The 23,654-nt window shown below is 36.4% G+C and overlaps 1 protein-coding gene across 3 annotated transcripts in view; it reads right to left on the bottom strand.

The window, feature by feature from the left end:
- Positions 1–366: 366 nt before the first annotated feature.
- The window catches only part of LOC121299363 (probable phospholipid-transporting ATPase IM), a 46,950-nt gene continuing 23,662 nt past the window's right edge, over positions 367–23,654 (bottom strand). For 2 of the 3 annotated variants that reach the window (XM_041227083.1, XM_041227082.1), the window contains 20 exons: positions 23,418–23,500; positions 22,284–22,442; positions 21,991–22,079; positions 21,392–21,588; positions 18,911–19,119; positions 18,197–18,240; positions 17,108–17,273; positions 16,555–16,743; positions 14,609–14,724; positions 12,679–12,843; positions 12,226–12,337; positions 11,467–11,572; positions 10,612–10,759; positions 8,589–8,772; positions 7,680–7,903; positions 6,073–6,156; positions 5,391–5,636; positions 4,644–4,782; positions 3,235–3,365; positions 367–2,786 (listed from right to left, as the gene is read on the bottom strand). In XM_041227083.1, the coding sequence (XP_041083017.1) occupies positions 2,496–2,786; positions 3,235–3,365; positions 4,644–4,782; positions 5,391–5,636; positions 6,073–6,156; positions 7,680–7,903; positions 8,589–8,772; positions 10,612–10,759; positions 11,467–11,572; positions 12,226–12,337; positions 12,679–12,843; positions 14,609–14,724; positions 16,555–16,743; positions 17,108–17,273; positions 18,197–18,240; positions 18,911–19,119; positions 21,392–21,588; positions 21,991–22,079; positions 22,284–22,442; positions 23,418–23,500 (3,082 nt within the window). In that variant the 3' untranslated portion in view covers positions 367–2,495. The remainder of the gene's footprint in view (positions 2,787–3,234; positions 3,366–4,643; positions 4,783–5,390; positions 5,637–6,072; positions 6,157–7,679; positions 7,904–8,588; positions 8,773–10,611; positions 10,760–11,466; positions 11,573–12,225; positions 12,338–12,678; positions 12,844–14,608; positions 14,725–16,554; positions 16,744–17,107; positions 17,274–18,196; positions 18,241–18,910; positions 19,120–21,391; positions 21,589–21,990; positions 22,080–22,283; positions 22,443–23,417; positions 23,501–23,654) is intronic. The other variant, XM_041227084.1, reaches the window with a different exon arrangement.

The raw sequence follows: 23,654 nt of genomic DNA, 5'->3' as shown, positions 1-23,654 counted from the left end.
CAGCCAGCAAGGCAAATTCAGAGTGCCAGTTTTGGATGTTTTTTTTTTTTTTTTTTTTTTTTTTTCAATTGATAATAATTCATGTAAGGAATCAGAAAAACTTTGTCTCTAATATCCCCAGTCAAGACTACTTCATCCTAATCTATAGTTTGGCCATGCATCCCTCAAGGTACGCCCATTGACTCTTAACTAGACACCTGGAAATGTGTTGCCAGGAGTCTGGAATTCTGATGGAGTCCGGAATCCTCAGAATCCTAACCCAAACCCTCCTGGGCACAGTTACGGTCCAATTGTACTATTCCTGCAAATACAAGCAGTGGGATTGCACAAATGATAGAAAAAAACTTTTGACTTAGAAATGGGTACTTTAATGTTACAATTCTGAAAAACTGGTCCTTTATTCAGCTTTTCATTTTGTGACAAATTATTCAAAAGCATGTCAATTTACAGTAGATTTACAAAAACGTGTCAACTCCCCATCTACCCCGTGATTTGTAAACAATATGCTTTTGGAAAAAAAGTATGGATTTAGATTAAATAAATTATATACAGCATTTTGTACAGATTATTGTTTCTATAATACAAAAAAAAAACAGCTGGTCCTCTTTGGTATGGAAACTCATGCAGATATATCGTACAGGGAAACATTTCATTTTGCACACAGTAAAGCATATCAACAAATAAAATCATATTATGTCCACAACATTTAACTACATAACATTTACATTAAAGTACTTTAAAGAAAATGGAATCAAAATGTTGACCCATGTTTGCACATCCCTTAAGAAAAATCTGCACCACTGATATGTATTATAAAAAAGTGAACACTTTGGTATTTACATATATTACAAACAAGGCTCAAAAGGTTTTTTTAATTAAAATTAAACTGACTGCACGTATTTTTAAAGATCTAAAAAGCTATGCATGAGTTGCTTGCTTCTGACAGCTAATATGTGTCATCAATCTTACCCTGTCTGAACATCACATCACTAATATACAGAATGACTAAACAACTAACATTAAATGAGATACCATGGGTGAAATGTTTAAACTAAATTACATCTCTTAATAATGACACAATGGTAGATCCCGTAATTGAAATCATTTGTTTCCTTTTTGAAGGAAAAGCAAAAGGCACATGGATCCCTTGTCAGGGCCAACACAATCATTTTATAATAAAACAAAAATCAGCTCCAACCATTATCTGGATAAATATGAAAAATAATTTAAAAAAATGGTTTTACCATTTTAGCATGATGTATGTTTTTTTGTTGTTTGTTTGTTTTATTTTTTGGTGCTACAGTATTTACATGATTTTAAAACTAATACAGGCTAATAAATATGCATATACATCCATTTTACACATACTGCTGTCTTCAAATCTGAACAATTCTTATTTACAAGGTATGCTGCATCTGACAGCAATGCGTTTGTAAATGAAAGAACAGACATACTGTGATGTAGACACGATAAAAAGAAAAATGTTGACTGTTTAGACAACTAATAAAAATATGAGACAAATGTTGATAAAAGCATATATAAACTGAACGGTAGGTCTTGTGCTTGCTAAAGGAACAAAGACTTTTCTGAAGAGAAAATTGTTCGAATGTGGATGACACTGAGTAGTAGCACTTCAAATGTTTTTATTTTTATTTTTGTAGAAACATTTGTGTCTTTCTTTCAAACTTTAGTATCAAAACACTCCTAATAAGTTGTGCTTAATAAAATAAATAACGCCTGGTACAGTAACATTCTTATACGACAGCTATATTATACGGTAGGTTTAATTCATTCATAGTCACTTCAAGCATAATTAAAAAATAAATACATTTTAAAAAGACTAAATACATTAAAATGTTATAGACTATGCTTTCATAAGATTTGGAACAGTACTGTCTCAGAGGCATGGGACGCAATATACTGTAATGAGTGAAAAGCAGGACCTACTGTGATAGGCAACAATGGTCCTTAAGCTCAATTTCTGCCACAGGGGGGTGCTGTGTGCTCGTTCTCAACGGAATGTGAAGTAGTGGTGCCCTTCCATGGAAAAAATAATCCCTAGTACATCTAGTACTGTAGCATATCTTTTATCAGTGTGTTTTCAGTGGTTTTTTTTAGAATTGTTTTTGCTGTCATGCCATAAATAGGCCTCCTTGCTTCACCTGGTATACTAACACGGTCCAACAATATGGCTAAAATAACCTATTGCTACATTTCTACCTGTGGGCTGTTAAAGTAGACCTCATTCCAATATCAAATAAGGATTGGCACTGGTTTCCATCTGCCAAAGGATGTTAAACCAGTTCAGAGATTGAAGTTATGTAGAAATAAATATGGTTTGATGCCCGACCTCAGATCACTTCCTCCATAAGAGTAATTTGGAAAGCAGTTTCTGCCAGACTGCAATCCTAACTAGCTCTGACTCAGCCCTTGCAATCAAACAAGACTGATTGTAAGTCTTTTTGAACTCCTGATGGAGAAGGCCTCTAAAGGAGCTATAGAGACGGCTGTTGTTTCAGTGTCCTGTCAGTGCTTGTGTTGTTTGGGGCGTCTGCTCTTTTCTTGAGAAGATTCTCAATCCAGCTGGTGCTGCTCTGTATCCTCACAGCTGGCAATGATGAGAAGGGGTTGGTGACTTTCATGTTCTTTCCCGAAGTAATGAGTTCTCCGTAGCCCTCCTGGTGTGCGAACGCATAGGCTGAGCGCCTGGAGCTGGTCCTGCGCACGCGCTTCAGGTTGTGCTCCAGGGGGCGCTGTTTTTTGCTAGCCTGCTGCATGTAGCGGACCTGGAAAAGAGAAGGTGGCAAATGCTACAACTGCAAACAAAAAAAAAAAAATATATATATATATATATATATATATATATATCTATATATATATATATATATATATATATAATTTTTTTTTTTTCTTTTTACCCTCTGATGCCAACAAGATGCCTACAAAATTGCAACTGCGGTTCACACTATACTTTAAATTTATTTCACACAGGAAGTTCAATTCAACAGGAACGGGACAGGAAGCTACCCTGGCGTCAAAGAACATTTTTTCTGAATTTCGTTTTGCTTAGCAGAGTCAATGAAAATTGATGCTTTTTATTCACTGTGAAATGTGTAATACAGCTGCCCCATGTTTGTATCGCCCGGTTGCTATTGAATTTAATCAAGCCGCGGTTTTGCCTGTACTGGTGTCAGTTGTTGTTGACACTGATATTGTTACTGGTAGTTAACATACCTTTTCAGTCAAGCGTGGATATAAATCTACCCTCAGGAACCGCAGAGCCACCACTGGCATGACACATACAACTGTGGTGAGAAGGATAACCAGCCAGACACTCTTCTGTGACAGGGCATTACGAGCGGTTCCTAAACATTCAGAAAGCAAGAAAACATTTGTATGAGTAACAGCTAATGGATTCTGTACAATAGTTCATTTTTGTGAATATACCATACCTATTTTAGTTTTTAAATTGGTGTATGTAAAGTACACATTACCCAAAATAGTTTAGTGGCCTGCCTGAATAACCGTTTTTAAATCTGAAAATATATTTTATTATATAACGATTTCTAGAGTCTGATTAGTTTCTTTGGTTTAATTTTTCATGGATAAAAACGATTCTTGAAGGTCATTTACGCATGAACAGTTTACCACATACAGTGTAACACTATATACATATGAATGGTTCCTCAGAAGCAACGCGTGTACACACAACACTAAGCAATTCATACTATAAACGATCAAATCCACTGGTCATTTATCTTCCAACAGAAATCTGAAGTTGTGAAAAGCATAGCCTGCAGTAAGAACAGTCACAGCTTAATCTACACCACATGCCTGTCCAGATAGACAGATAGATCGCTGTGAATTCTCACAGCTTGTTTCACAAAATATACACCCAGATTTCCAGCAGGTTACCTACTCTTGCTATTGCAAAAAAGAACCTATTTGTTTTAGTAAATGTATTTTTTATTTAATATAATATATTTTTTGCATTTGTTGCTTGTGAATTTAATGCTCATGGAAGCTGTTGGCTCAGTCTTGAGAGATTTCCCTCACAGCTATGCAAGAGTATTATGTCACTGTGTGATGTGGACTAATGTCCACTGTGGGGCAAAGCAGAAAACCCCAAACCCATTTTAATTGAACCCAAATCAAGATAAAAACCCGTCCCCCTTAGTAAGTCCATGTTTGTATTTATTTGAGCAATTAATGTAAAACTGAATATCCTACATTTTGTCCAAAACAATATTCCAATCAAGCATAGTACACAATGAAGCAACATTTATAATTTATAATACACTGTGATGAATAAATAGCTGAAAATTCTACATCATATATTCAAGGTTACTTCTTTCACCAAATCCCAAAAGGTTGGATAAATATTTAAAAAAAAACACCTCATACTTTGCATCCACTGGTACATGTATTGGACTCACTTGATTTCAAAATGACAAAACAAACTCTCCATCAACCTATACTTTTGAGGTAATACATTATTCAAAACAGACTTCAATCCATTCCCCATCACACAAGTAACAGTTTAGAGCACATCAAGCAGTCCCTTTGATTTACTGTTGCAGGAGTCAATGCTGTTGTAGGTAAATTATAACAGAGAGCTAAATGTATTATTGATACAGACTTACCAATAAAGGGAAACTGGTTTGGGAATAGATCAAATATGCCATTACTGTACATGGCAAATAATATTGAGAAGTAAATAGCCACACTGCCCCATATATACAAATGATTAACCGCTGTCCAGTAGCTGGTGTCCAGCCCAATCTGAAAAAAAAATTAATAGATTAGTACCCAGGCTTATTCTGTTATTACTGAAAAGGTTTTTAATCAATCCATTTTTTAAAAAAAATTGCATCCCTCTGCAGTGATACATACAAGACAAGAGCTGTACAACCTTATTGATGATCACACAGTTTAAAAAAAAAAAAAAAAAACACACAAAAAAAAAAGGTTAACATTTCTACTGGACAGTCCTGTACTAAACTGTCGCGTCAGTGTGAAAGGTGTGAAACTCCACACACAAGCCACACTGCAACACATTACACAGAGTATTCAGCTCTACCTGCAGATCGCTCTGTTGGTGTTCCATTAGTCTGAAAGATTCACAGTCATTTCCCCTGATGACATCACTGTGAATACATAGTTAAAGGTGCTCCAGGCATCAGTAGATATATCGGTCAGAGAAAGACTTTTCCAAAGATGCTATGTGTTTGCAATAGCCAGAGCAAACCAAACTACTAGTGATAAGAGATGTGCTCTGTGGATGAACTCAGTGCACTGTATTTGGAATTGACTGCATTACTAAAGAATATTGGATTCTGCAATAGGCTTCTCCAATGTATTATTCAAACAATATATTTTTTTGAGCATACCTGGACACTGACAACAATCACTAATGATGTTGCTATAGTAACAGCGAAGGACTGGTGGTCTGAGATATGGGACCCGTCATCTCTAACGGTATCCAGGAAGACAGCGTATGGTATGAAGAACAGGACAATGGAAGTGTAGACCCCTTGTGCTGTACAGATGAAGAACTTGTGTTTATTGAACAGGACATTCAACTGCCCTGGTTCGTACAGTCTGGGATGTTCCAAGCTACTTTGTTCATTAACATCCTAAAAAAGAAAAAAAGAAAAAAAAAAAGCAATACAAAAATATATATTTCAAAAGCTAACAAAATAATCTTTAATTTCTTTAACTTTGCTGTCTTTTGAAGCTCACTTGAACTGAATGTAGTCAAGGGCGGCTGTTTTACAGAGAACACATTTCTGATTGAAATACCCCCCTATGGCATTCTCACTGCACAGTGAGATAGCGCAGGAGGGAAGAACGATCTAGAATTGAAAATGTGTGTGCTGATCCCAACCCCAAAACACAGCACAAGCTGAGAAACAGGATATCCACCATGAACAAATACTACAGTGGAGGCAGCTTGGTTCTGGAGGTGAGATATGATATAGCAGTCTTGTTCAGGAAACATAATATCTATACACACTTCAAGGCTTAATACTATATTCTATGAATATTCAGCAAGGAATAGGCAGCTCTTACCTGGTCAAACAGGCCCATTGCAAGAACAGGAAGGGAGGTGTAAACTATATTGAACAAGGTTATAAACCACTGATCATACACCGTCTGTAAGGACAAAAGGGAAAGAGCCGTTATTAAGAAATCATCTTTAATTCCTAAAATTATGAGGTCACAAATATGCAATCATTATTTATAACTGTTTTCATTATTTCCCAGCAGAGGGTGCCAAATAGCTAGAACTGCTCCAGTCCTTACATAACCCTGCTGTCACACTGAAATGCAAAAAATACTACAGTATTGGTATATTACAATAAAACAGGGCCCACAATTGTATGTCTTAAGGTGCTACCACTGCCTAGAAGGACTTCCCATTAATATTAAGACACATGAAATGTCTTGGGTTTATTTCATCAATGCTCTGTCTGTTTGTCCCCTACTGAATAAGAAATGCAAAATTAAATAAGAATCTAACTAAATATGAATTCAACAGTGAATTATGCATTTGTTCAGAAACAATTACTTTGCATTTCTGACAGCATTATTATCTATTTATTTATTTATTTATTTATTAGCAGACGTCCCATATCCAGGACGACTTACAATTGTCACAAAATATCACATTACAAAATATCACATTGCAGATAAGAGCAGTTATGATATACAATAAAGTCAGTAAGAGCAAAATCAAATAAGAGAAAATAAACACAGGAAATATTTATGTTTGAGAACGATGTTAAACCTATAGTACAAATATTTGCTTATAAAGAGTAAATTCCATTAAGAATTAAGTAGTACATACAATACATGGATAAGAACGATTTAAAATAACAGCAGTTACAAATAAATGTGAATACTAGGTGTTTTTAGAAATATGTGTTACCATTAAACTGTAAAACAACTGAAACCTCATTCATAGCTTTTCACAAACAGCCCAGCTGGTGGGAAAGGGGAAAGCAATAACAGCACCATAATGCCTTGGGGTTGGTTTAAAGGCATTACTGCATACTAACATGGTATAAAGGGCACTACTACATAAGCAACTCAAATCCCAAAGCCACCAGCTGCAGATTACCATGGTTTCAGAAACATTAGCAGGTAAGCGAGGTGTCACAAGACTCAAAAGCCCTCTGAGGCTGTTCCTCCAGATGTTACTGTATAATCACCACCCTATAGAGCTATGCAGTTCTAATTCACAGCAGGAGTGTTCATTTTGATCTGTGTAGACCAGGAGAGCTAGTATGAGTCACATTTGGATGAGAATTTACATTATGTAACAGGAAAGTTACAATAATGGCAATAAACATCTCATGTGGCAATTGAAATCCCATTAGAATCAAAGTATGCAGCACATTGAATTGTTCTGGCAATATATCCAAGCACGGTCCTGCCTGTTGAGACTGTGCTTCCATGATAAAATATAAGGTCATGCACCTGTGTTGCTTAAGCACTGCAAAGGGGCAAATGTCACATGCTAATTAATGAAAAAGGGTCATGTTATATACACCACCTGATGGGGAAATTAAACACGTTGAAATATGAATTTAAAGACAGCTTAAATGGGAAGTCGCAATATTGTTACACATCTCTAAATAACTAAGTCATACTTATTTGACAAAATCACCACTGACCTGTGCTGAAAAACCACAGAAGAAACCAAACCAAAAATGCACCAGCGTGAAAGCGAAGTTTTTGTAGAAGAAGTAGCAGAGGAAATTGCACATTCTGAAGTAGGACCACCTGCCATGGACCAGGAGGAGCCTCTGAAGTAATCGGAACTGAGCGAAGGAGAAGTCGCTGGCCAGCACTGCCTGCATGCCTTCCTGACCGCTGATCCCCACTCCGATATGAGCAGCTGTCAACAGAAATCACAGACACAGGTCTTTCTCAGTCATTTGCAGTCATTATTACAGAAATCTGTTCACTGGAAGTAGTAACAGTACTGCAAGTGGCATTTTGCTACCCCAGGGCCAAACTGTGGTTCAACACATAATACACACTCTAAATAAACATAATATATACACACTGGTAATGTACTAGACCCTGATACTTCTGTGATATTTCCTCATATCAGACAGCTTTCAACAAATTGCTTGTATCAGATGGAAATGCTGTTACTGTTAATTTTTTATTTTTTTTAACTATAGATGTATAGGGTACTTTGTAAGATAATTTTCACTCACTCAAGGGCAATGTCATTAGAAATATATGTGTGGCATTTCAACTCATGTGGTACAACATGAGTAAATGTTGAACAAGGGTTATTCACATGAAGAAAGTAGGTGTGGTTAAGTTTGATACCCATTAAAACTGTCGTTAACTTAAAGATGTCAACAGCAGTTCAGAAATGTTTTCATGAATAAACTGTATTTTATTCATAGAAACACTCTTCTTTAAATGACCTCTTTCAGGGCCCAGTTGGTAGATAACAGTCATTGAGAATAATACTACTACTATCATGACTACTACCACTACTAATAATAATAATAATAATAATAATAATAATAATAATAATATGAGGATATGACTGCACTGTTTACTTTTAATCATGCTGACATCATTAGCTCCATCCCCTATTGCCAAAGTGACAGCGTTCTTGTATTTCTTCACAAGCTCCACCACTTGGGCTTTCTGTAGTGGAGTCACTCGGCAACAGATGACAGTTTTGCACATGCAGGCGATATCCAGGAACACCCGCTCCAGATCAGCCTCAAGAGCATGGGCCTGCAAAGGAGAGTTGTGTACATTCAACCGAGTGATATTCATCCTGAAAGGTGTTTCCATGGTTTTTACATGCCCCTTCCTGACACGTTGCTCAGGGTGTAAATTACTGCATGTCATTATGATATTTTCATAAGGGAAGTCTACACAGTTATACTGTATTACTTAATAGAAATACTACCTGCCACCAGCAGGAGTCTGTTTACAAAAAAAAATTAATAGCAACATAAAGACAATGGTGGTAAATTACATCAGACAGGCTGAAAAGAAATTCAGCAAGAACAGCTGGTGAAACGTGAGGGTAGCACTATAACAATGGGCTGTATAACAGGAGGAATAAAAATGATCAAACTTGCAAAAAGCTGTGGAATTGTACTCCAAATCAGGGAAAGCGAATCACAGAGAGATCCTTCTGCTACACTGTAATACAGAATTACTGAAGAACAACCCCACTGGATCTGTGAGGTTTCAAAGGCCATGCTGCGGCCCCTCATATCAGATATAGAGTATTATCTCTTCATGGTTGCTTCCTTTTAATTAATTGGCAAGAATGCACAGTATTCCCAATGCAGTCTGTGATATCACTGGTGCATTTCTTGTGAAACAGCAGGAATGAATACGGCTGTGAAATCGTTATTGCTTTGGAACAAAATGTAGCCATGCATTTGCTTTAGCATGCAGAAACAGAGCAGAATCCTGCCAGACACATGCACATAGTAACATTAGTTTTTCATTGATGTTAAGGCAATAAGCTGAGGACGACCTAGACAATGAGGTTCCATAGGATGACTCAAGGGATGTTTAAGTGATTGTTGCTAACAAGATAATTCCATATATTTTCCTCACTATGCACATCCATTCACTAGATACAGTAGGTCTCAAATGTTTGGTCTCAAAGGCATCTATGCTTTAATCTACGTGTTAACATGATATATGGTACTTTCATATGGTACCTTCAGGGCCTTCTTTCCTGTCATTAACCAACCAGCTGCTTCCTCTAATAACTGTCATGCTTTGCAGCCAGTAAGATGCTTACCCCAAAGGCAATGCTGAGGTGAAATGACCCAAGTACTGCAATGCAAGTATAACACTTAATTGCAGGCAAGGGAAGCAAACTGAGTTCTTTCTTTTACCCACTATATTACCAGATACAGTGTTTTTAAATGCAATACACGTTTGCAATATTATGTATCACACACAACATTACAGTTATGAGCCTGCTTCTCACTTCCAGTCGTTCAATTTGCGAACTGTGATATTGCTTGACATATTGAAAAATACAGGAGTCTGATAAGCATTTCTGACCAAGCTGGTACTGTTTGTTAGAAACGCTGAAATTCTAAAAGCTTATCTTTGAATTCCTCAGGAAGCTAATGATGCTTCTTTGTATGTCATGGATGATTCGAGAACAGGAAGTAACGTTTTGGTTCGTCTTTTCTTGGCAGTCAGTCACGTTGCCATTTGTGTTCTCGGGCAGTTGCATCTTTTGTTGGCGATTTTAATATACGCATCACTATTGTACTCAAACTTAAGATGGAGGCTATTTTTTGAGAAGCAAAAAATGGTTCTAAAAGTGCGTTTTAAATTCGAAGGAATACGGTATTTAGTCACAACCACTTTAATTCTTGTGTCCCGACTCAACTCAGGTGACTCCATTCTTCACCCAGGGTCTCTACTGAGGTTCAACCTCTACTGACACAATGTGCACTGGAACTTGCACACTGTGGCAAAAGAACATGCTGCACAAGAGTTAATAATGAACACATGTACAGTGTGCTCTTCTGAGACACAGATTTCAGTCGATTTATCATATCCAAGAAAACAGAAATGCCAAATCCTTACCAAACTGTGCCCATTAATGATCAAAGCATACTCTCCAGTGAAGGTTTCTTCAACCACTGAGTCGTTCTTAGACATCTCCAGCTTCTCAGAGTTTGTGTGGCCATTTCCCACATCCCTGTATGAACCCAACACACGCTCCTTTGCGTTCCTTAAACAACAGGACAAAAATTAGGAATTATTCAGCTGCAATAATGTATGGGCTTTCCATAACCTACCTGGCTTTTTCTACGGGGAATACAAATCAGAATAATTTCCTTACTATAATTAGCATTTTGCTAACAAACTATATAAAAAAAAAAAACTTGTTAGGACTTGTTTCCCCTGAACGGTTAGTATACCATTATTTTTCCACTGGTGAGGTGACTTTCCCTATCCCTTCAGTGGCAAGTACAGTCTGTTATAATGCTGTTAATCATGACCAACATTTTCCAAAACAACCACAGACATCACAATTAGACAGGTCGGGAAGTGTTATATACATTCTTAAAGTGTGAGTTAGTTAATTGCTGCATTCGGATTTTAATGAGATGATAGTGTGTTACTGACATGGATTGACTTTCAATGGCTAAGTATTGCAGCTAATTGGAAACATTAATTACAGCTTCCTGCCTGCCGTATGCTAGGCAGTCACTTTCATAGAGATCCAAATATAAATACAAAGAGGAAATTAAATTTGAATGGCATGTCAAAACTGGTTCAGGCCAGTTATGCAGTGTATAATTATGTTTTGGATATAAGTTCTGGGCACAACGTTTTGTTTTTGCATGCTATTTACATTCAATAATAAATTCCATAATCTACAGCTAGATTATTTAGGATTATATTGCCAGGATCTCCAATGGAAAGTGTATTTACCTGAGCTGCTGCTGCACCTCCAGCACTGTATTACCCGATATTGTGAAAACCTCATTCATGTCATCTCTCAGCATGTTACATGAGTAGCCAATATTCATGGCCGTCTCTATAGAGAACAATAATGAATACAGTGAAATTGCATTGTCGGATTTGTTACTGCAAATGGTTAAATGATTCGCTATTAAAAAAAAAAAAAAAAAACCACAACTGCAGCTATTAAAAATGTAATTGTCTCTTTCTTGTCCATCATGACTGAAACTGACTTGCAATAGGGACATGCAGTTTTTATATATTGTAGAATACAAATAATTAGTGAGAGGGACTACATATGTTTGTTTTTTTTTGTTTACTTCTTTTTCAATTACAGTTATTGGCACGCCTCTCTTTACTTCAAATAACATTCTTTAATACATCAAAGTCTGTTGACATAATACAGATTACTGGGACTATATCATAATTGATATAATTGATATTAAATATTTCAATTTTCTTTAATAATGCATAAAATGTTATATGAAAATGGATGTATTAGTCTATGTAAATTATGTAGTGTCAGGCTAATGTATGCAGGTTATATTAAAAAGAATGAACTTAATCCAATTTACACAAAACCTGATGAATTATTCAGTGACATATTGTACTTTTTAAATATAATGTACAAGCTGCTTTGCCCTCAACCCACAAAGTACAAAAATGAGGTTTGCAGTATGCAGCTGAAGAACAAAATGTCAAGGACAATGATCACATTTTAAATATTACCTTGTTTGTCACCTGTAAGGACCCAGACTTTAATGTTGGCAAGAGTCAAACAAGCTATAGTCTCAGCAACTCCTTCCTGCAATTTGTCTTCTATAGCTGTTGCACCTAGCAACTTAAGAAGGAAGCAGTGCATGTTAATCAAATCTCAGCAACTAGGTTAGTTAAACAGTAAAATCTGCTGTGACGAGTTTGGACAGTGAAAATGCAAAGTGTTTGATGTAGAATGCAAAGGATGAGCCATGAAATTAATAATGTTCTCACAGATATTGTTGCATTTTTATCAGAATTTGGGTATTTTAGAACTAAGGGAGCTTGAATTATATAATGTGTTGTTATCTGAATCCAGTTTTTTAGTTTTATCCTAATAAAAGAAAACAAAGTTAGATTGTATTCATGATTTATTAATTATTCAGTCCTCTATCTAGTCCTCAAAGATTTCACCTAGGGGCCTACCTTCATATCCTGTTCAATCTCTTCATATAAAGCAGCTAGACTGTCTTCTCTGTTATCTAGGGTAGTGCTGGCAAAGTGATGCTTTTTAAACCACTCTTCAAAGTACTCTTCTTCTAGATCTTTGTACGCCAGCGCCAATGTTCTTAGCCCTTCTCCAGCAAACTCCTACACAAAATAATAAATCATTAACCAGCTGTGTCTTAACACAGACTGACCACCGTCACTGAGACAGATTCAATAAGCTAGCATTCCACTACAATATAGGAGACCTTGAATTAACACACTGAATTATTTAGCCTTTGCAACATGACCATTTTCTTTTATAAAGGCATGATTTTGAGAGCCATGACACAATAAACATGTGAACTGTAGATTATTTCAGCACTGATTCAACACTTCCAATTGTTTACGATGCTTAAAGCATTTTTAACAGCACTGAACCTCATTAAAAATTACGTTAATTCCAGTAGAAGAAAACATGTAAAACACCTTTGCAAAAACTTGCAGTTAGGTGGTGTTGTCTCCAATGTTCGCCGTTTTCAGTGGAATCAAGAATTACTCAAAAATAACAAAGAAATACAGCAGAGAAACATTTTCATTGAAAATGTGAAACACCATGAAAACCAAATTAAATGCAGTAAGAGTGTGGTGTAATTAGAAAAAAAAAAGTATTAAGAAGCTTGAAATGAATGAGTCTTAATATTTTCTGGCTATGTGATTTTCAGTATTATCATCTTAGAGTACCTCAGTGTCAGTTCATTGCCAACATAAACACAGAGCTAAAGACTTTACACATAATTCTCAGCATAAACATATTCAATTTTTGTTTATTATGCCACTGCTGTAATTCAATAATACAAAAAACTATGCAGAGAATATGGAAAAAGGATGTGTTGTTCATAATTTGAAGAGACTGACTTCTTTATTTCATGCCAATAAGAACATTGTAAGTAGTGTTTTTATCATTGTTACCGGTTTAAATGACTGGGTTTGCATTCAACTGACAAGCATTCCCAAAGGTTTAAAATGCGGTTTCCTTGCCACTCAAGTGAAATAAAAATCAACAAAAGCAGTCCCATTCTATCTCAATTACGATTAGCTGGTCGGGCTGAATACTAGATTTTTTAAAATATCTTTCATCTATGCATCAATTTTTTTAGATATACAGTAATTGCCACTGAATTACTATACAGCAGACAACTGCTCTCATTCAGTCAAACACAAGATATTAGATAATGTATGTATTTGAATGACTTAACCGTGTCTAATTTGAGATTTTATTATGTAGACTTGTTCAGAGCAACTATGCCACACATGTTTGAATTGTATTAAATTATCCCCATGACAACCTACGATAACAACCGTAAATCGAGCTGGCAAGAAAGCAATTATAATGAAATCACGGCAGGGGGCTCTGTGCTCAAAACAAAGCAAAATGGTACAGGTATGCATATTTTCTATTGCCATCCATTCCAAAATGAATGGATGTCATTAACCTTTATGAGTTTCTTTTAATATTACTACATCCTCCAGTGATTGTGGCGAGTACTCCCTTATAAAAAGTTTACAGCAGTCAAATGTAATACATGTAATAGGTGTGGTAAGTCAATCTTAAAGCACAGGAAAGTATTTTAATGCACAGTATATACATAGTATTAGAAAACCTTGGAAAATGTTTAAAGGGCTGTATTTTAAAGGTATGACTATTCAGTAGGGAAACAGTTTCTCTAGTCAGTGCTACGCTACAGTAATATCACACAGCCAGATTGAAAACCTGCGCTCTCCTGACTATATGACTGGATGTGAAGTCTGATTTTTCAGACTCTTCACACCAGGCTTGTGGTACTGACTACAGCACTAGCTGGGGGTGTTTGTAACACAGTATGCCACTCCTGTTACAGTCTCAGTGTGTGAAACATAAGAAACGTACACTTAGGTGGTCTGAGGTAGTGTACATGAGATCCTCGTCAGATGGATGAAGCATGTCAAACAAAATGGTGTCAGCTCCCTTTGAGTACAACTTTATCTGTCCTTTTGGATTCCTTACTGCAAACACAAGACAGAAGTTTAAACATAACAGTTAATATTAAGCACTAATAACCACTGATATCCGCAAAAAAATAAATAAAAAAAATTATCTGATAAAAAAAAGCATTATTCTGCAATTAAAATAAAATGATAAAATTGCGTGCTCCCCCGGTCAGATGATAAGATACACAAACAGTACGTTTTAATAAGTTTTTACAGGAAGTATATATTGGTACACTTTCAAGCTCACCAGAGTGCCATCAATCAATAATATAAACAAACGTACCACTTTACTTTAAACATTACAAATCTGTGTACTAATAATTAAAAACAACAAATGGTATTTATATTAGTTTATCAAGAGTTAGTCTTTGTCGCCTGGATGGATATTGCCAAGGTCATTGACACGATCTCTAGGGGTGATTTTTTATCATTTTCGGCATCTTTAAACAGCTTGTTGGGTAGTAAAAACACACTGAAGTAAACTTTGCTGCGTTTCAGCATGACTGTGACGTGAGTGTGTCTTGTTCACCAGAAGCAGTTTTACTGAACAAGTATGTTTACTAAATTTAAAGCAAAATTGGCTGTGTTGACGATTATATATGATAAGTGTACTGATTTGGTTAAAAACAACAAAAAAAAGCCTTGCAAAAAATTATCGGACAGCACAGAAAATCCGTGTTTTTCCACGTTATATCACAGCAAATGGATTCCTATAATCCCTGCTGATAACATACTGTACATAATATTAACAAATGGTTTACCAGCCCCCATCTAGTACCTCAATTATTGTTCTCAACAGAGAATGCAGGGGCCACGTCTCACTTTCAAATACAAAAGTTGGCCCTGCAGGCTTTTAGAGGTCTTTTTTTTTTTTGGCGGGGGGGGGGGGGGGGGGGGGGGGGGGGGGGGGGGGGGGGGGCAGAGATACATTTCAGCAGAATAAATGTAATCATTCTGGGTTATTGTCATTAAGAAAACAAGGAAAAGTCAACTTGCATTGTCAACCCTAAATGTTTCACTAAGTCTACTGCTTACTGTAATGTGAAGGCCCATAGGATTTCACAAGGAGATGAATATGCAGTAAATCAATCATTTGATACATCAGAGATTCTGTAACACACAACACAGTGATAGTAGCAGGAAGACTACTTCTGTATCAATCTATACTTCTAACTTCAACATGCCCCCACATGCTTCTCAAGTTGTAATGGAAGTCTAAGTTCTGGTCCACATCCATATTGATAAACCTTTTAAGGCCACGGCTCACCAAGGGAGGTCATTTGTCTCCATTACAAAGTTAATCCTAAAATAGTTTCAACCTGAGCTTTAAAATCAAGGTCACTTTACAGTAAATATGCAGTGAAAAAACTTGGCAAACTGAAATGCTGCTAGTGCTTTTTAAAAAAAAAAAAAAATTTTAATAGCAGCAGATAAGTTTCCATGCATAAACTTGTTCACTATATCAGCAATACAACCACGAAGGTACTGGGATAAGAGACCTGCCTGCTGTGCCTAAGTGGGCCTGTTTCTACTTCTAGACTACTTTTAATGATGTTGACTATGTGCGCCTCCTCCGTTTTTCATTTAAGATTTTCAGCATGGAATATTGCAGACTGAAGCTGATAAAGCAATGGTTTGCTCCAAAGTATACTGAACTAAGAAAAGTATTGTATTTGCTATTACAACCAGATATTGTGTACGCAGTTTACCTGACATAAAAAATGAAAAAAAAATCCCAAATAAGACTTACCTAACAATTTTATTTTCCTTTCACAAATAAATTGAGCAGATTGCACTTTGGAATAAATATAAAGCATGTCCTCAAAACGGTATTGTTTAACTTACCAATTACACTCATTCTTTTTCTGTAATTATTAAAATCCAAAATGGCGAGCAGTTGGTAGGTCACTGGCTTTCCCATTTCATTAACTGTTATGGTCTCCGGTGTTCGGGACCTAAATACGAAACCAAAATTTCTAGCAGCAGTAACCAAAGCTCCTTCATCAGGCGACTGTGCTTGGTACACAAGTTCCCCTACGAACACAAGAAGAACAGCCACTCTGTAGAACGATACAATACACTGTGCAAGGGTAAGACAAAGAACACAAGGGTGAGGGGTGACTGTAGACAGTGAGAATGGCAAGGATTCAACGTGATGAGTCTGCAAGGTTTTGAAATGGTTCTGGAGGGATACAAGATCATTCCTCAATCACTACCTCCTGTGATTCTTTTGGGGGGAAGTCATTCTTGGATATGAAAGCAACTAAAAATAAAATGCCACGATTAGGTTTCAAAGTCTGCAGCTATATTGAAGAGCACTATGCTTCTTCAGATCAGTCCTGATCACATTTCTCACCGTCAGTCCTATCATTTATAGGAATGTAATATCTTACAGTACCTTCGTTTTTCTCCTCCGCCATGATGGTGTGGCAGAGGGAGAGCAGTCGAAAGAACTCGTGCACCGAGGAGTCCCCCAGTTTGATTGCTTCAACCAGGCTGTGATCGTAAAACTTAAACTTCTTATCAGATAGAGGGTTAAAGGAAAAATCCACTGATGGAGTTCTCTGTGAAAAGAGGAACAGCAATTAATCTGATTTATACAATTAATCAGACTTATTTTTTCTTAAATTCAATTGATTTTACACCAAGCAGAAGCTCTAACACTGTAAATCAACACATGTTCTACCAGCATACCTAATACAAATTGCTCTATTCACTTACAGCCGTAAATTTGTCTCAGCCTTGTAGAAACTAACAATGATATCTGAGACCCAGTACAGTACATGTGTGTGCATTATACTGAATGTTCCTCAGGAAGACAACCTCACCTTCATGTCTACACAGAATGGTTTATTGATGTAAAACCTTACATATAGTCGGTTGGCTGTTAATACACGTTTTTCCTTTATGTATCAGTCTAGTTTACTAATGGAAAGAAAACGGCTTGCTCAAACACACAAGTACGTTTCATAGTTAGGCTACAGCTGGGTACAGTAAAAGGAGAATGATACACACTGCAGACAGTGCAAGGGAAAATCAGTGAAGGAGTTTCCACTTGCTGTTTTAGTTTGCTGCTACCCAAAGCAGCCTAGCTGAACGCCTATTGCACTAATGGAATAATGACTTGGTTCTAGACTATAGATCTACTGCAGTGGCTCAGCAGGTCTGTTACATCAGGCTATTTTTCTTTCAGATTCAATGATCTAACATTATTTCATTTCTGCAGTGCAGTTTTGAAATGCAAGATCAGAATACACCACAACGCATCCTATTCAACTGGGGTCAAGGAACATTCTCCACTTTATAGATTGATCATTATGTTTACTTGTATTTGTTTGCCAGAATTAAAGTTGCAGTCCACTATCAAATACTGTACATTTAAGTAAGTGCATTGAGATATTTTAGATTAAAAAACAGTAATTCTGCTAGAACTTTCAATACTTTATATAAATGGCTGCTAACAAACAACATGCATATTAATTCTTACCTCTGTAACTTCTATTTTACATCCATGTTCATCATATATATCACCTTTAAAAAGCACCAGAAAAAAGAGCATTACTTTTTTTTTTTAATGTATTAGTCTAAATCTTCTCGCATTGTAGTACTTTTAGATCAATCGATATTTCTAAGCAGCACAGTATTGAGTTGTTACAGAGCAAATCCAGCTTTTGCGCCACATAAAGCCATTACACAGTGCTAACAGTATAAATCTTTGGGATAGAGTTAAGAAATGTGCAAGCTACCAGTTGAAGGGCTATTAAAAATACATTAAAAAGATATCCCTTTTTCTTCTAAAAAAATGATCCATTTATTGGCAGTGTCCTCTCGCACTAGAAATCAATTTAAAAGCTTTAACATTACATATTATAAATCATGCATGAGAAAATATCTAAAGAATTTGTCACCAGTCAGGTACATCTTATCTTCTGTACTAATGCAATGGCGCCAGGGTGCAGCTGGAAAGCAACTAAACACCACGCTGTGCAAACCTATTGTTTTGTTTATTAGTAGTTCCAGAATACAAACTTCTCTTCTGTGATTTATAATAAGTTAATATGCACAAGAGGACATCTTGCATACAGTAAGAAGCAAACTAAACATATGAACTTATCATTATGCATTACATATACAACAGTAATGTTTGAAAATAAATGATGGAATTTAATCACTAATTAAAATGTTAAGATTGAAATCTTACCATAGGTTTTCCCATTGATAGAACATTTGTTAAAAGCCATGATATTCTGTGTGAGCGTGCCGGTCTTGTCAGAGAATATATACTCTATCTGTCCGAGCTCTTCATTCAGTGTGGTAGTGCGAGCCTCAGCTGGAGTGTCTCTCTGACTGCAGTACATTCTCCGGTCCCAGTTTATGAAGTAGCTGTGTCCCAGGCGAATCACCTCCACACTTAAAACAGAAGAGTCTCTCTGTTATGTCTGTCAACACCCTATTCAGCATAGAACTACTAAAATACAGTACTTGGTACTAGAGGATAACCTTTTGTAATGCTCATTTAGTCTCTGGTAATATTTTTTAATTTAAAGTCAATTTGGATTCATTCATTCAAGTTTAATATTCATGAAAACGGTTCAATGATTTTCAGACTTCACAAAAACAGACTTGCGTTGCTTCTGGGCATGTGCGTGTAACTGTTCTAAATACATCTTCATATAAGATACGTAGGTGCAGGAGTTACAATACTTTACATGGCAGAATCCGGTTTCACATTTATAAAATCAGATTATTTAGTTACATTTAGGATTACAGTTACGGTTGAAATGTGTTTGAATTACTAATTGTAAGGAATGCAATGTTCTACTTGTATTTATTCCAGATTGTGTTATGAGTGGTGCGATGTGGCCTACCAAACACTGTAATTCAGGTACTGCACAGTCATGCCTCTGATAACCAGAAATTCTCTGAATCTACAGTCAGATGAAGTTTATAAAGAAGGTGCCAGGAAAGTTTTATTTTTACATTTACAGAAACTTGCTTGGCTCCAATAGGAAAACATGTTTAATGTTAGTCAATAAATAATGCATAAGACGCCTGTGAGGGAAGAGTTTATACCATCCACATTGTCAGAATATTTAATATCGTACTTGTTTAGTATTCCATTATGTGTCTTCTTTATTATTCCCCATTCTTGATTCTGCACAGTTCATTATTTACCAGGCTTACTATCAATTCCAGCAATGTTCACACTCCCTTCCCAAAGATTCTGAACAGAAGTGGTTTTTAAAAATGACAACTAGGTGTGTGCAACTGTAATTTCTATCCCTTCTGCAGCTGTAGTGGCTGTGATTTTCCATACAAAAATGACCAGAGGGGACAGGAATTACAGCTGCACATCCCTAGTGGTCATTTTAAAAACCTACTGTACAGAAAAATCAGCATTTGGAAGTGCTTGCTAAAATAGCGTGTAAGCATTTGTAAAGGGCCAGCTGAGTAGTCAGGCAGGCAGTGATTACACAAAGGAATAAATGCTTTAAAGCAATGTGGCCTAGCCTAGGCCAGCGAATAGAAACACTTTGACGCTTTAAAACAATGACTATGTGGTTGCCTTGTCCAGCAACTGACTGCCACTGTTAAACCTCCAGCCTTCACTCCTCTCTCTAACAAAGCCTGACTGCACCTGGTTTCCAGGCAGATCATCTTTAATTAGCTAATTGGCCGATTGACTAGCCAATCATTGCAGGAATCATATTAAGCTGGGGATCAAGCCATCTGATGCAGAAATGAGCACAAAATAATATACCATACTAACAATAACATATAAGACAATACCAAACATACAATACAAAATACTAACCCACCATCAATACACACTATTTATATATATTGCATGTGCTGGTGTTTTTCACCCTGTCACAAAATGGCAAATAATGATTGTTAATAGAGATTGATAGCGTACACACATAATAGCATATTAAACAGGTAAAAAATTATTATGAAAATACCGCTGGTATAAAATATCTAAAATGCATTCTATATTCACTGGAAAAAGGGGGAAAAGCTTGCAGTGTTATACATATCATGCATCACTTGACATTTAGGAAATAGTGACACTAATACTGACAGCAAGGAATAACAATGAATCTCTCGCTAGCAAAAGAAGCTGTTGGCAGGTGGGAGGAGCAAGAATGATTGACAGGTATGTCTGCTTACCCGTCAATTACTGAAGAGAACAGAGACACATCAAAGAGAAAGAAAGAGAAATGAATGAGAAATACAGAAATCAACAAAAAACGATTAAGCTTGGTGGCTGAAAAGAAGCAAAGGGCTAGATTTTAAAACCTCTTAAATCCAAATTGTCATGAGGGCAACTATTTCAGAAAGGAATAGTTAACAAACCAGAAATACAATTCTTCCTTTTCTAATTGTTTGGTTGGTGTTTTGTACTAACGACAACTTGGAGGAAATTGTCAAAGCTCGTTGCTGCTGTTAGTTTATCAGTTCCTTGTGTTGAATCCACTTCCTATGAATCAACTCCAGAAAGAAGATAACCCACTGTAAGTAATATAGTGGTGCTTTACCTCTTGATAAATGAGATTTCACGAAAAGTCTTTCTGAAAAGCTCCAATACAATCTATAAATTTCACAAATGGAAGAAAAATGAAGTGCAGAAATTGTCCTGTTTCAAAAAGAAAATAGAAAATGAATGGAACGTTGTTCTCACCTGACATATAGGGAGATGGGTACGACTGTATTAAGAATGATAATATAGGACCAGAATGTAAGAAATCCGGAGAACACAGCATGGTCCAGCACTTCATTCCAAGCCAGGTAAATCCTGAAATCATCCCCGACTCTGTACTCCCAGATTGAGTTTCCTATTGCTAGGATAATCCCCATGCATGTAAGAAACCCAAAAATCTGAAAATACACAAAGACACATTCTGGTAACACAATTATTCTTATCTATAATGCACAGTGTTTCCCTTTTCATATTGTAGACAGAAGAACTGCAGCTAGTGGACAGAATCAATGCTTTTTAATCAATTCAACTCAAGTGATTTTCTAAAGGGAATGATTTTTTTCTAGAACGAACAAAAAAAAAATTTTCCACATTCTTTTCCCATGTTTTCCTCATTGTTACACTATTATTTAGCATAGTTTACCATGGTTTGCCATGGTCATTTAATATGCTTTACCATACCTCTCTGTGCTTTACAATGCTTACCTATGATTTGCCATGCTTTCACTATGCTTTATTACACTTTGCTATGCTTTTACTACAGTTATATTTACATGCTTTGATTTGCATTATACACTTACCCATAAAACCAAGGTGTTCATCAATCTGTCTATGCTGGTTCTTTTGAATGTGGTCTTCCCACTGTTTTGCATCAGCTTAGTCTGAGGTCCTAAGAATATAGAAAGCAAAAGATATGTTAGGGTATAAAAATGTCTTTCCTTTATGTTCAAGGGCACATATTCCTTAAATAAATAATAATTATATATATATATATATATATATATATATATATATATATATATATATATAAATATATAATATCTTATAGAATGTGTAATGCAATAAAAAGAAATGCGACAGAATGATTTCAAACCTGCAAAAATGACCATTCCAAAGCACCATTCCGTATTCCGAAGCACGCAGCCACGAAGCAGCATCTTGTCATTGGCAAGGCTGTGCTTCTCATCTTTCCAGAGCAGAGTCCCAGTGAATCTGTCCAATCTGTTGTTTGGAGGCTCGCATACAACTTCCCCTAAAGAACACAACACAGTGCAAATGACTCAGCTCCCCGCTGTATGTGTTCTTCCACCAAACTCCACATACCATGCATTAGAAACAAACAGGAAATCTTAGTCTCCCCCTGAGGTTCTTTCAGAATAAAGTGCTCAGTAAATAGAGCTCCCAATGACAGCCACTTGGGGATCTAATGTATACACTTGGAAAACAGCACCTTGACAACTGTGCACCCTGCAAGCATCTGAACGACTATCTGTTTTGTATTTTAAATTTAGTATCAGTAAAAAGGGCACCATAAACTTTGGAGAAAACATGATCTTGGCTTACAGGGCTGCAGATAATCACATATATTACATAAATGACTTTATTTATTATTAATTCCTCCAGTAGGTTGCTGTTTATCCTTGAGCCCAGTGCAGAGGTTGAGATCGATGGCTACCAGCTCTATATTCATGTCTATTTTAAGCTGTCTTTTATCATAGCCTACCCCAGCACTGCTGACAAGCCAATGGCTAAAGTTACAATGTATTGATCTCGCCCTCATGATAAAAGCAAAGTGAAAATCCCAATGCCAGGACACAAACGCGTTAGGACTGGGGACTGTAATCCATCCAGTTCAAACAAACTACTGATCACAGCATCCTATTCAGAAACAGGTTATCAGTGAGTTTAAACCCCTTGCCTGTTGTTCACAGCCCTGTACATTATCAAAATTCAAGGGAATAAATTAGATGAGTTTAATGCAAGTCAGGTCAAGATCTCACATGACATAATACATGACAGTAATGACAGGTGTTAAGAAACAATCTTCAGCAGGTACTGCCACCCTTGTCTGGAGGTGCTTACATTTGTTTGTTATGCTTATTAAGGTAAAAAAATTAACGGCGTATTCATACCCCTTTAAGTGTAAATTGTCAGTTCACTAACAAAGTCAGGATGTAAGCAGCAAAACAGTTCATGTAAGCAGTTTACATGTACAGACTAAACTTACCATCAAATGCTGCCATTTTGCTAATATCTCCACCAAGTTCAGAAGTTACTGTTAACGCCTGGCGCACTTTTAAGTTAGTCTCTCTGAAAGAAAACAATACATAATATTTACTGAAATAAATAACTAATAGGGATTCCAACTTATCACACAAGTCAAACAGGTGGCCAAACTGTGCGGCAAACATCTTATAAGAAAAGTCCAATACACTGTAAACCTTCCATTCATCATTAAGATATA

Source organism: Polyodon spathula, chromosome 24, assembly GCF_017654505.1.
Source record: "Polyodon spathula isolate WHYD16114869_AA chromosome 24, ASM1765450v1, whole genome shotgun sequence".
NCBI classification, from domain to species: Eukaryota; Metazoa; Chordata; class Actinopteri; order Acipenseriformes; family Polyodontidae; genus Polyodon; species Polyodon spathula.
The sequence above is the reverse complement of the archived record's forward strand: the minus strand, read 5'-3'. Positions and strand labels throughout refer to the sequence as shown.